The sequence below is a fragment of the Typopeltis vanoorti genome, chromosome 1 (genome assembly GCF_054136105.1).
Source record: "Typopeltis vanoorti isolate ZY-2024b chromosome 1, IOZ_Tvanoo_1.0, whole genome shotgun sequence".
Taxonomy (NCBI): domain Eukaryota; kingdom Metazoa; phylum Arthropoda; class Arachnida; order Uropygi; family Thelyphonidae; genus Typopeltis; species Typopeltis vanoorti.
In genome coordinates, this window is record NC_143549.1 from 11,009,469 (window position 1) to 11,024,686 (window position 15,218).

Sequence of the window (15,218 nt, forward strand, 5' to 3'; positions counted from 1 at the left end):
AGTGGCCTTTCCCATAATGCATAGCATTATACATGTCTGTAAGGATATGTGCATTGCATTATGGAATACTAAGGCAATTGATGTGAAGTCATTAGCCACTATATACACGTAGCCCAGTCATGAAGTTACTTCACTGCTTACACTTGGATAAAGGATGAAACCAAGAATAGAATTTATTGGCATCTTTAATTTATGCCAATTATCTTTGATCATACTGATTCAAGCAATGCTACAAACTCAGGCCTGTTATTTCTGATACTTCTCTATTCATTGACTATGTCTGTTTCCCTGATCCTAGCCCTGATTTTCATTTATATTCTTATGATCCCCACCATTTTGCACTGCATCAATTTGTTCTGCTATAATCACTTCCTCACCTTTGTATCCATCCTCTTCCCATTCTCCACAACCTGCTTCTCAACCTCTTACTCTTAGTGGTACTAATTTCATATGAACCCTGTGCACTCTAGTAAACAACAATTGCTTCAAATGACCAACACTAAACCCATTCAAATGCATTCCATTAGTTTTGAACCATTCTAACTTTCCTTTGAATTCATTCCATACATTCACAAATTGAATACACTCTGCCTGATACAATTCAGTATCTTTGCTCTCCTTCTCAGTTCATTCTTGTCATATCTGGGCAAAACCTAACCACTTTCCCAATGACACTATTATTCTTCTTCACTTCCTGCCAACTTCTTCAAATTTCTTTCCACATTCTTTGTCTCACTACGTAAGTCATTTGTGGCAACCACTACCACAAATTCTGACTCCCATTCCTTCCTTCCATACAAAGATTCTGATATTTGTTTTATTATACCACCTGTAAAATATATCTTGTGCCCTTTATCTTTTATCACTTATTGAGTCACCATGTAAAGCAATCCTATCATCTTTAGATATTTGCTTCTTCTTATTATTAATAATTGCCTTCTCATTTAGACCAGCTAAGCTCTTCTTTAAACGTTGAATTTCCTACTCCACACATTTAACTTGACTCTTCATTTTCATTAACTCTTGCCTAAACTCTTCCACATTACTTCTCTTCTCTTATTTACCACTGCGAGCACGCCTGTTCATTTCCTGATTATTCCTGGTAACACCGTTCTCAATTTTGGAATTATTATTATTATTATTCAGGCCTCCATGGAGTCAAAAGACTCATCGTGGGAGGTCCTTCCTAAGAAACACAAGTCTATCAAGACTCATTGAGGGAGGTCCCTCCTAGGAAACACAAAGTCTATCATACCACTTCTTAAATGCATTGACCATTCTCGCTCTCACCACTCCATCAGGCAGTGCATTCCATAGTTCAACCACGCTCCATGCAAAGAAACCACTCTTCACCCTCTTTCTCACAGTTTCCTTTCATAACTTCCAGGGATGGCCCCTTGTCATGACTCCTTCCTGCTGTTCAACCAAGCGAAAGAACTCCCCAGTGTCAACCACCTCTCAACACTTTAAAAGTTTCAATCATATCACCCCTCCTTCTATCCACCAAACTCTGCAGTCCACACTACCTCAGCCAATCCTCATAACTAACATTGTACAGTCCCAACACCATCTTTGTTATCCAACTTCTTACCCTTTCCACAATTAATTTATCCCCTTCAAATCCTAGAGACCAGATCTGAAAACAGTAGTCTAAGTGTGGTCTAATCAGAGTCTTATACAACAGAATGACAAATGTTTTATCTCTGCAGGTCAGTGTCCTTCTCATTATTACAGCAATCCTCTGTGTTATTACTTTCACTACCTTTGCAATATGTCCCCTAAATTTCAGGTTTCTATCAATCATCAAACCCAGATCTCTTGTCTCTCCTACTTCCTCCAGTTTAACTCCTCCCATAGAGTATGTAGCATCCCTTCGATGTGTCCCAAACCTCAAGAGCTTACATTTTGCTGCATTAAATTGAAACCACCATTCATTTGCCAATCTATCTAGCTCATTCAAATCCTCTTGCAGGGCTACCACATCTTTACTATTACTAATAACCCTTCCCAGCTTTGCATCATCCACAAACAACTGAATATCCCTTGCAATCTACGGACAATGTCATTGATATAAAGGTTAAACGATATAGGTCCTAGTACTGAGCCCTGTGGAATCCCACTTGTAACCTTCTGCCTCCTTGATATTGCTCCACCATACACAACTCTCTGATACCTATTTGACAGCCAATCCTGAATCCAGTTGACCAATCTGACATCCAGACTCATGTGCTGCAACTTGAATATCAGCTTATCATATGGCACCCTGACAAATGCCTTTTCTAAGTCTAGGAAAATGGCAGTATATGCCTTTCCCTCATCTAATGCTCTGGTAACTTTATCATAAAAGGCTAGCATATTGCTAAAACAAGAGCGCCCCTTCACAAATCCATGTTGACTCTCACTGATAACATTACCCTCATCTGCCCAATGCTGTATATGGTCCCTCACTACTTTCTCCAAGATCTTACTAACTACTGATGACACACAAACTGGCCTATAATTAGACACTTCCAGTCTGCTACTGTCCTTATGCAATGGCACTATCTTACCTTCCTTCCATTCCATGGGCACCTTTTCCACAGCCAGACTTTCATTGAAAAGCCAGGTCAAGACCACTGTTAGTTAGCACATTCTCTCAAAACTCGTGGTGAAATACTATCCAGTCCCACAGCTTTACTAACATCCAGCATATTCAGTATATGGAACACACTCTCCTCCTGCACCTCTAAACCTCGAACCTGCTCTATCCCTCTAGTATTCAAATTGACTCCTCCAGGATGAAATACTCCAATAAAGTGTTCATTGAACAATTCCACTATGTCCTCTGCATCAGTCATTCTATTCTCATTTTTATCCCACAATATCATTCTTCCACAGTCATTTATTCCCCTACTGGCCACATAGCTAAAAAATTCCCTAGGATTTTCCTTGGATCTAAGGACCAATCTTTTCTCATATTCCAGTTTTGCCTTCCTTTCCATACTAGTCACTCTTCTGGCCTGTGTCTTATATTCTTCATGCATCTTCTCTTCACCTGTCTCCTTATATTTCTTCCATAGCCTCTTTTTCGCATGTTGCTCCTGTTTAAGATTATTTGTCATCCACTTTACTCAAAATTGTGTCCTCCTCCTCTTCACTCGTGTGATACAGCTTACCATTGCTTATAAAAAATATTCCTTCACAATTTCCCAAGTACTAATGATATCCTGGCCTTTCAATTCCTCCCTCCACCAAACTTCCCCAAGTCGACATCTAAGACTATTATGATCACCTGCTTTATAATTCCACATACGTTCCCGTCTTTTTGATACTCCTGCATGTCTCTTCATTTTCCAAGTCAAAACCATATGGTCACTCTCTCTCCAACTGGAAGGAGAGATGTCATCTCAGTTATTATCAGCTCTTCAAATGCTGTAACCAAATCCAAAACTCTGGAACCTCTTGTTCCCTCTGTTACATGTTGCCTATGACATTTGTCCCTCATGAATTCTAGAAAATCCATTCCCTTATTGCTACATGCATCGTCCTTTCCCCAATCTATACTTCTGTAGTTAAAATCTCCCATAACAATCATTCTTCTTGCACTTGCCACTCTCAACTGTATCAGCATCTCCTTGTCCCCACCTTCTGTACTCCTTGGTCTGTAGCAACATTCCACTAAATATCCTGTCTTGCCCACCTCCACCTCACACCATATGATTTCAAAATCATTAGTGTCACAGCCTTCCAAAGCCTCCACTCTTAGAGGAACATAGGTCTTCACTTATCATAAGCAGTACTCCACCACCACACTTTCCCTTCCTTCCACGCTTTCCCTTCCTTTTTTTCACCTCTCTTAATTGCCATAGCCACACTTTCTATCATTCCTCCTGGCAAACACTCCTCACGCATCCTGTCTTGAACACCACGGATCATTGAGTCCCCACACACATTACACCTCTTACCACCGTATTCCTCGATTGCTCACATGCATCCCTCACTCTCTCTCTCTTGTAACAGTTTCTCTCTGCGCTCCCCTATTTTCCTGCCTTCCTGACATCACTCTACATCTAGTCCCGGTGCTCCATTGCATTCCCTCTCTCCTGCTGTTTCCATTCTTTCCTCTTCTATCATTCCTATATCTGACACTCATTCCATTCCTTCCACTTATCCTATTCTCACCTCTTCTATCATTCATACAACTCTCTCATTCCCTCTCTTCTACTGTTCCCATTTTCTCCTCTTCTATCACTCCCTCTCTTATACTGTTCCTATTCACTCTTCTTCTACCAGTCCCATAACGTTCTCTCAATCCCTCTCTACTACTACTGTTCCTATTCTCTCCTCTTCTCTCATTCCCATAACTCTCTCTCACTCCTCCCCTGATTCGCCTTGCATTCATCTCTTCCATTCACTTAATTTCATCTTTCACACTTCTCATCTCATTCCTCAGACATTCCCCCTGCTCTTTCAGCTCATCTATCCCTCTCTCTGTAAGTCAGCCACTCTTGTTTGCCATTCATCCTCCAAATGTCCTAGCCTTTCATTAAACTTCTCACATACTTTTTATCATTCAGTCTAACACTCCATAAATGTTTAACATTTTGAGACACATACATGAAATAATTGTCACATCTTGCCCAGGGAGAAACTTGATCTCTGAGTTGAGATCTTCTGCACTGCTGGCATATGCTTCTTTGCTGCCACTGCCACCATTTTTGTAACATTGCAAGCACTTCCACATTAATCAAGATAGCAACCGAAGCAAACACTTTTAGAACCACAATACCACAGTACAATAATTACAGTCAATAATTATTGACTATCACACAAAAGCATTATTATACAAACCTACACAATATAATTTGGAGGAGAAAAAAAAAACGCTTTTTGTAACGCCATTCAAATACACTGCTGCTTCTCATTGCAACACTTGTGGCACTCAATTTATTAACACTGAACCTAATTTTAACAGGCAACTGTAAGTTATCAGCTGTTTTGCAGGGAAAATGCTGCAACCTGTATCATGAACTTATAGAATTAATGTGACTTTACAAAAGACCTAATAATGTTCTTTCTTTCTTTCACAGATTGGATTGAACTGAAGTTTCTTACTCAAGTAATACATGAACATGGTCACTTAACGCTATAGATACATACACTGTTATTTCCATTATTATAAAAGAAAATGTTGATAACATTAACATTTTTACAACACAAAAGAATTAGTAATATAAATATTTCCTATGTGATTTGTTTTACAGGTGTTTGTCCCCCAGGAGAGGAATGGGACAACTGTGCATTCCACTGTGACCAAACTTGTCAATCATTCCTTCATCATTTGGAACAAAGAGGACACTGTCAGGATGAATATGTAACCAGCATGTGTGTAGCTGGTTGTAGGCATCTCTCTTGTATATCTCCCTATGTGGCAAGAGACGAGGACTTATGTGTTTTACCTCAGGATTGCACATGTAGTCTAAAAGATGGAACTATCTTAGCTGTAAGTGATAACATCTCATTAATCATCTGTGTTTAAATATATACGGCACTATGAAGTCCTCTATTTTATATGACTTTACACAACTTACAAAATCATCATGAAAATTGAGATTTGTTATTGCTACTTCAACTACAGATGTATTGTTTCCTAACATTATGTTTCTTTAATGTTTCTTCTTTGATTAACAGCCTGGTGAAATTCGAGAACTTCAATGTGAAAGATGCCAGTGTTTGAACAATTCTGTCATCTGTTCTAGTATTCATAGTTGTGGCATTGCTGAGACTGCTCCACCTCAGGTTATGAAATCAAGTATGTATGATCAAGTATTTAAGATTTGTTTCAGCTTGTCAATTAGTAAATTGTGATGAACTTATTTAATGATATTTTTTTAATGAATATTTTAGTGCTTTTAAATTTAAGAACAGAAAGGCAATTAGTTTTGATTTGCTTTTCTTGACCTACCATTATTAATTTGACAGGTTATACTATAAGGGAAACTTCAGCCAGCACTGCTATATGATATATATATATATATATATATATATATATATATATATATATATATATATATATATATATATATATATATATATATATATATATATATATATTAGGATATTAGGATAACCAAGCAATTTTATATGCTTGGTTATTTTAGCTCCTAATCCCAAGTATGCAAACAATTAAGTTTGCGCCTGAAAGAAAGTTCAAGTCTAAAGATGGTACAACACCTGTGCAACTCATTGTACCATCTTTAGACTTGAACTTTGTTTCAGGCGCAAACTTAATTGTTTGCATACTTGGGATTAGGAGCTAAAATAACCAAGCATATAAAATTGCTTGGTTATCCTAATATACAATATACCCAAGTTAAAAATTTATTCCCATCAATATCTCCTCCAGAGATTTTTATTAAAGCTTAATACACCTTATTGCAACTTATATAGGTAAAGTTGATAACGCTCTGTATTACTAAAACCTTGGTATTTAGGGTCTAGCTACTCACTGAGGAGACCTCAAAAAAGGTTGAAACCGGTCTGGGTAGTGACCCCACCCATAATGCATTGCAGTATACATCTTCTAGTGAGATGTGCTTTACATTATGGGAAAATACTAAGAATAGTGATCAGAGCTTTACTCACCTTTACAATGAGTTGCACAGGTGTTGTACCATCTTTAGACTTGAACTTTCTTTCAGGCGCAAACTTAATTGTTTGCATGCTTGGGATTAGGAGCTAAAATAACCAAGCATATAAAATTGCTTGGTTATCCTAATATACAATATACAATATACCCAAGTTAAAAATTTATTCCCATATATATATATATGTTATATTGATCCCATACACTAGAGGGCAAAGGATCTATAAGATTAGTGCCATGTCTTGGGGGCAGGTGAGGATTTTTTTTTTTTTTTTTTTTTTTTTTTTTTTTTTTTTTTTTTTTTTTTAGAGGGCAAAGGATCTATAAGATTAGTGCCATGTCTTGGGGGCAGGTGAGTATTTTTTTTTTTTTTTTTTTTTTTTTTGAAGAGTTGTAGTGGTTTGGGGATACTTTGTAAGGAAGGCTGTTTCACAGAAGATGGGGTGGATAGTGTATTAGGATAAGTACCAGCATAGCTGTACTTATCCTAATACATAGAAGCAGTTGCAGATATGATGTAGGACAGGTGTTTGAGAACAATTAGAGAAATGATGTCAGTACCAGAAGACCTTTTAGTGTCTAAGGGTGTGAAAAACAACAAGAGGGATACGGTGCTTGATTCTGGTATGGTATGGTATGAGGTGATTTCAATTGGTCATCTATGCAGGAGTTCAAGCAAAAGAGTGATACTGGGAGAACAGCTCATCGTTGGGTGAAGTAACAGTAGTACCATCATGATAAGAGAGAGGTGGAAGAACAAGTGTGTAGAAGTAGCATCCATCAGCCTTATCAGGGGATGAGAAGACATGGCTTCTCTTTGGAGGAGGCAAGTTTTCTGTTGTTGGCATTTATAAAATGTGATTTGGATCTGCTGATGACTATTGTGCATTAGTTGTATGCTTTGGTAGTATAAACAGAGTATGAAGCTGAAGTTCTTGATGCAGTAAGATGATTTTTTTCTCCTACACTTTCTCTTGCACACTTTATGTTGAACCAGGACTTGAAAAGCAGATGAGGATTTTGGGTAGTATTAGGAGTGAAGGCTTTCATGCAGTGAGGATAATTTCTATGATTCATTTGGGGCAATTGTTAGGATTGGATTAGCTGAATCATTAGTCAGACTAAGAAAAGAAGGAGTAGAAATTCTATCATCGATATTGGCTTTGATTACTACCAGAGGATGTGAGGTTGGGAGTGGTTTAAGGAAGGTTGTTTGTTCTGAGAGAGAGGGAGGAGAGATAAACTCTACATCATATCTAGAAGGATAACTGGCCAAAAAGAGATCCAGAGTATTTGAAGAGGGAAGACAGTTATTAGGAATTTGTGTAGGTAGATGTATAATTTGCATTAGGTTATTGCTCATAGCAAAATTGCCTAGGAAGATTATTATTATTGCACCCTCTATGGAGTCAGCAGACTCATCAGAGGAGGTCACTTAACTGACAACATATTTATCATGACAAATCTTAAAATCCTTAACTCTCCCTCCATTAACAACACATTCTGGTAATACATTCCATTCACTGACAATTCTCCATGTAAAAAATCTACTCCTCACATCTCCCCTCTTCACCACACTCTTACATAACTTTCAGGGATGGTTTATGGTTTTTTTTTACCTCTTGCTTTCTTCTCTTTTTATAATCCCACCTGGATTAATCCAGTGAAGTCCTCTCACTAAACTGTCTCTATCATATCAACTCTCTTCTTCCTATTCATTAAACACTGCAATTCACATTTCTTCAACCTCTCTCCATAGCCAGTATTCCAAAGTCCAGATATTGTCTTAGTCAATTGTCTCTGGACCCTCCCAATGTTTTCACATCACACTGAAAATTAGGTGACAACATTTGAGCTCAATAGTCCAAGTTTGGTTTGACTAGTGCTTTTTACATTGGCACAACCACTTCCTTATCCCCACATGTTAGAGTACTTCTTATCATAGCAGCACAGCACTATGATATACAATCGTCACAACACATGCAATATTCCCTCTGAACTTCAGTCTTCTGTGAACCATCACTCTCAAATCTTGAATCTCATCTGCTTCTGGCAGTATGGTACTGTCAGTATAGTACACAACCTTATATTTCTACACTCCAAAATGCAGCACCTTGCACTTATGGTGTGCAAGTTTCAATAATATTTAAATTACAACTCCCCCACTCCTTTATCCAAGTCAAAAATATTTATTCGTAAAGGGAATTAGCATCAGCAGTACTGCTAGTATTTCTCCCCAACTTTGCATCATCAGCAAACAACTGAAGATCCCCAGTCAGTCTACATGATATATAATTTACAAACAAGTTAAACAGCAGCCGTCTAAGAACAGAACCCTGAGGCACACCACTGGTTACCCTCCTTTTTTTTTTATTGAGACGCTGCTTCATCATACACAACTTGCTGGTATCATTCTGGGAGCCGATCTCTGATCCATCTAATCAGTATATTATCCATGTACACTGTGTATGATTTTCCCTTATCTAACACACTCATTTCCTTATCATAAAATGAATGCAGATTGCTAGAACAAGACCTATCCTTTACAACTCCATGCTGACCATCATAAAGAATGCTATGTCCATCAACCCAATTCTATATTCTATTCCTGACCAATCTCTCCAATACCTTGAATACTACAATTGCAGTTATACAGACTGATCTATAATTGGAAACTTCTCTCCTAGAACCATGCTTCTGGAGTAGTACTATTTTGCCTACCCATTGCAAGACTTTCATTAAATAACCAAGTCAAGAGCATAACAAACTGTTGTGCACATTCCTTAAGAATACATCGTGATAAGTTGACCATTTCCACAGCCTTATTAACATCTATCCCAACCAACATCTTCTACACCTCTATTCTTGCAGCCCCTATTCTCTAATATGTACCTTCCTTCTATAAATTACACCACATCATTTACACCAGTATGATATACATGATAAAGTGCTCATTCAATAATTCCATTATATCCTTTGCAACTGTTATTCTACTGCCATGACTATCCACCAATTTCAACTTGCTATAATTATTCTTTTTCTTTCTTGCTTACCATATAACTGAAAAATTCCCTTCGATTAACTTTTGCCTGACAAGCCAGTCTCCTCTCATACTTTTCTTTCTTTACAATGCTTGTCACCTTTCTAGCCTGCACTTTATTTTTTTATTATTATTATTTATTATTACGGGCGACTCGAAAGGTCCTTAGACTCATCGTGGGAAGCCCTAAACATCATGTCCATCACAACTATTCGACATTCACACAGTATCTATCATTGCCTTGAACTCATTCACTGTCATAGCACTCACAACAGACTCTGGCAGCTTATTCCACTCAGTCACCACTCTAAAAGTAAAAAACCCAGCTCTAGCACCCTTACTAACCATACTCTTGCCCAGCTTTCATGGATGTCCCTAGTCCTCCCACCACTAGTTTTGTTCTCAAAAATATCCTCTGAATTAATCCTATAGAAACCCTTCAACAATTTGAATGTCTCAATCATATCTCCCCTTTTCTGCCTATCAACCAATTTCTGCAACCCACAAATCTTCAACCTGTTTTCATAAAGTTCATTCCATAAACCTACTATCATCTTGGTCACTCGCCTCTAGATCCTCTCAACCTTCTCCCCATCAAGAAGAAAAAACCTAGGTGACCAGATCTGGGCACAGTAGTTGAAATGGGGTCTTATCAAGGCTCAATACAGAGGAACAATAACTTGCTTATCTCTGCTCGTCAAAGTATTCTTCAGCATCCAAGTGATTTGATGAGCTGATTTAGGCGCTTTTGCAATGTGACTCCTAAACTTCAACTCCCTATCCACCAACAATCCCAAGTCCCTGGCCTCATCAATCTCCTGGAGTACAGTTCGACCAATGTGATATACTGCTGCTAATATTTTCAGGACTGGGTCAAGTCATGGCAAAGGTGGTATAAGTTTTCATCACTTGCCTTAGTATCCCATAATGCATACCATCATGGGATACTAAAGCAAGTATAATAATCATTATTATTATTAAGGCTTCCATGGAGTCAAAAGACTCATCGTGGGAGGTCCTTCCTAAGAAACATAAAGTCTATCAAAACTCATCGAGGGGAGGTCTCCCCTGAGAAACACAAAGTCTATCATACCACTCCTTAAACTCATTGACTATTCTCACTCTCACCACTCCATCAGGCAATGCATTCCATGGTTCAACCAGCATCCATGCAAAGAAACCACTCCTCACCCTCTTGCAAACAGTTTCCTTTCGTAACTTCCAGGGCTGGCTTCTTGTCATCACTCCTTCCTGCTGTTCAACCAAGCGAAAGAACTCCACAGTGTCAACCCTGTAACCACCTCTCAAAGTTTCAAAGTCTCAATCATATCACCTCTCCTTCTTCTATCCACCAAACTGTGCAGTCCACATTCCCTCAGCCGATCCTCATAACTAACATGGTACAGTCCTGAAACCATCTTTCTTATCTGCCTTTGTACCCTTTACACAGTTCATTTATTCCCTTCAAATCCTGGGGACCAAATCTGAGAACAATAGTCTAGGTGTGGTTTGATCAGAGACTTATACAACGGAATGATAACCCTTTTATCTCTGCAGGTCAGTGTCCTTCTCATTATTGCAGCAATCCTCTGTGTTAACTTCACCATCTTTGCAATATGTCCCCTACATTTCAGATTTCTATCAAGCATCAACCTCAGATCTCTTGTCTCCCCTGTTTTCTCCAGTATAACTCCTCCCACAGAGTATAGAGCATCCCATCGATGTATCCCAAACCTCAAGACCTTACATTTTGCTGCATTAAACTGACCCCCATTCATTTACCCATCTATCTATCTTCTTCAAATCCTCTTGCAGGGCTACCACATCTGCACTATTACTAATAATCCTTCCCAGCTTCGCATCATCTGCAAACAACTGAATAACCCCTTGCAATCCACTGACAATGTCATTGAGAAATCCATGTTGACTCTCTCGGATAACACCACCCTCATCTGCCTACTGCTGTACACGGTCCCTCACTACTTTCTCCAAGGTCTTAACAACTGCTGATGACACACAAACTGTCCTATAATTAGACACTTCCAGTCTGCTACCACCCTTATGCAATGGCACTATCTTACCTTCTTTCCATTCCATGGGCACCTTTTCTGCAGCCAGACTTTTGAAAAGCCAGGTCAAAGGCACTGTCAGTTCCCTAGAACATTCTCTCAAAACTCGTGGTGAAATACCATCCAGACCCACAGCTTTACTGATATCCAGAGTACCAAGTATTTGAAACACATTCTCCTCCTGTACCTCTAAACCTCGAACCTGCCCTATCCCTCTAGTATTGAAACTGACCCCTCCAGTACGAAATATTCCAATAAAGTGTTCATTGAAAAATTCCACTACATCAATGCTTGACATATATAATGTCAATGTATACCCAGACCAGTTTCTTCCTTTATTGAGGGCTCATCAGTGGGAGCCAGACCCAGAGGTAGTGATACTAATGTGGATGTAATGGAGAAGTTATATAAACCAAATATATAATTGATAGTATAGCAAAGTGAAAAAACTTCCATCAACTCATCTCTAATCCAGAGAATTTTAATAATAAGGTGTGACACATTTTGGCAACTGGCATATGGAAATATAACTTCTCCATTACTCCACCTTAGTATCACCACCTCTAGGTCTGACTCCCACTGATGAGACTTCAATAAAGGTTGAAACCGGTTTGGGTGGTGACCTTTCCCTTAATGCACAGCATTATACATGTCTGCAAGGATATGTGCTTTCCATTATGGGATACTAAGGCAAGTGATGAGAACTTATACCACCTTTCCCACAAGTTGCCCCAGTCCTGAAAATATTTCAGGTGCAAACTTTGTTTGCTTACACTTGGATAATAAGATTAAACCAAATATATAATTGGTAGCATAGCTAAGTGAAAAAACTTCCATGAGTATTTTCAGATGACCAAATTCTGTTATTTTGGTTTTTGATGTATCCCCTTAGGTGGAACTATGCTTCGTCACTGAAGAAAACATTGTTCAGCTTGTGAACTCCATTTTGTTCAACAGATGATCAAACCCACCTACAGTACACAGTATGTTTTCTTTATCCACTGGCTTCAATTTCTGAACTTGATGAACGTGGTATAGATGAAGCTGTAATTGTTTGGTGTCTAAATACTACCATACGACATGCCTGTCTGTGCAGAGAGTTTTCTAAGAATCTTTCAAGGTGAATGCTGCAACACATCATGTACTGCAGTCATTTTGGCCTCAATCAAAATGTAAGATCTTTCATGCCACTGTCTGTCTGCAACTGATCCAGTTCCCCGAAAGCATTTGATTAATCTCATAAATGTCGAATTTTGAGGAACAACAGAGTTGTGATACTTCTGACAAAACTCCTCCACAACATTTGCATAACAATGATAAGCAAATAACATTTCAAGATAACAATTTGTTGCTCCTGAGAAAGTACCATTTCGCTTTCCTCAAACAAAACTACATAATGGACTCCCAATATCCAAAACATGGTGGTTAGATTACATAATAGTGGCCAATAGTCCTAGGGTGCCATCTGTAGGTGAAACAAATAATTAGAATTGAAACACTTCAGTAAAGCTCAGCTTCAACTTTGATGTGCACAACTTTTGAATCATCCTGTATTACAGACTTTTGATATAAATGCAGCTATGCGATATCAGCTCATATATTATGATAATGATACTAGGGAACTATCAGTGCCTTTGACTAGATGGTTTATTCTGAGTATCTCAAACAGAGCCCCCGATGGAGTGGATCGACATCAGAAAGTACCGTATATTATTGCGTATAATGCGAACTAGAAATTTTGTTTGAAAACTAACCCTAAAATGCCATGTCCATGTATAATGCGATCTGTTAATCTTGTTTCATAACATTATAAATAATACAATACAAATTAACGAAAGAAATATTTATTTTAAAACAAAATGTCAAAATCCTTTAAATTCTTCTTCATCTTTTGAGTCATCAAATATTTCATTTATAAATTCATCTGTAATCATTGATTTGGTCATCAGTGTAGCAGTTGTCTTCATGCTCTCCATTTTGTTGTGCATCATCCTCGCTTTTGTATATGACGTGATCTTTGGATCCATCCATTGAATTACTTATTCCACACTTAAGAAATGAGCGTCGAATCATTTCAGATGGTATCGAATCCCATGCTTCTTTAACCCAGCTGGTGATCTCAGGCTTCTGAAAATTCCCACCCTTTGTCATATTCACCAAACCAAATGACATCCATTCCCTCCATTTTTCACGTAAGCGATCTTTAAATGGCTTATTCAAGCTGACGTCAAGCGGCTGCAAAACGGAAGTTAGACCACCCAGTATGACTGCTAGGTCTGTACGTAGCTCACGTGCTTTCTCTTTGCTTGCCTCTGTTAAATCCGGAACATATCCCAGACTAGCATTCTTTGTTGATGTAACAAGCTACCTGGACTTATGTTCCATACTTGATCCAGCCACAATTGTACACCTTCTTCATCCATCCAACCTTTCTGATTGGTGCGAACAATTACACCTGGTGGAAATTTCATATGCTTTGAAATTTTCTTCCTTTTAAATATCACTGTCGGCTTTAATTTGATTCCGTCTGCCATACATGCTAGAACAACAGTAAAATGCGTTTTTTCATGTCCTGTTGTTTTTATGAAGATGCCCTTTTCACTAACTGAGTTTACTGTTCGATTCCTAGGCATATCAAAGTACATGGACGTCTCATCCATATTGCCAATTATGGAAAGTTCATATCCATGACACTTCCATAATTTTATGATACATTTATGAAAGGACTGCACTTTTGCTTCAAGCTACTTTGGCTTCTGCGCAATTTTTGTTCGGTGTCGTAATGTTAATGCTTTGCATTCTGTAAATCAATGCACCACTCAGGTGAAGCAAGAAAAGATGAAATACTTGGTGTGTCCTTGAATTTACCATTCTTGAGTTGTAGAGCTCGAAAACGAATTGCATTTCTTGTTACTATAATGCTATCTTGTCGTTGTGTCAAAATCCATTCATTTAACTCTTCTTCGAGTTCTGGAAAGGATGCTACATCTCCACTACGGGCACTTTTCGTTTTGGGGATTTTTACAAGACTGTCTCTTTGCTTATGCCAAAGTCTAATATTACTCTCTGCTACACCAAATTCTCTCATAGCAACACTGTTATTATGTTCTTCTGCAAACTGCACGACACGCAATTTAAATCCTGCTTCAAAAGATGAACGTTTACGTTTCTGTTGGCTCATTTTCAGGCTAGGTTTGTTTAATGAATAATATTTAAAATGAACTGTGGTTAAACCGATATACCTAACTGTGCTCTATCATTCGGCGATGGAGCACGCATCGTATCTGCGCATATAACCAGTAATGTAAGTAGCTTTATGCGCAGATACGATGCGCACTCGGTCACCAAATGTGAATGGGTCAAGTAGATTTGGTTGCATAGGCATTAGGTAGTATATATTGTGTGTGCAAGTCTAATAAGATGTTATATTTTTTAGGATACGCATATAATGCGAACCCTAACTTTAAGTAGTTTTTTTACCATA

The 15,218-nt window shown here is 38.3% G+C and overlaps 1 protein-coding gene across 4 annotated transcripts in view; it reads left to right on the forward strand.

Annotated features, from left to right (window-relative positions):
• Positions 1–15,218, forward strand: part of LOC150109786 (uncharacterized) — a 1,408,745-nt gene that overhangs the window by 259,429 nt on the left and 1,134,098 nt on the right. For all 4 annotated transcript variants that reach the window (XM_090396626.1, XM_090396635.1, XM_090396653.1 and 1 more), the window contains 2 exons: positions 5,244–5,482; positions 5,671–5,791. In XM_090396626.1, coding sequence (XP_090252752.1) covers positions 5,244–5,482; positions 5,671–5,791 — 360 coding nt within the window. The remainder of the gene's footprint in view (positions 1–5,243; positions 5,483–5,670; positions 5,792–15,218) is intronic.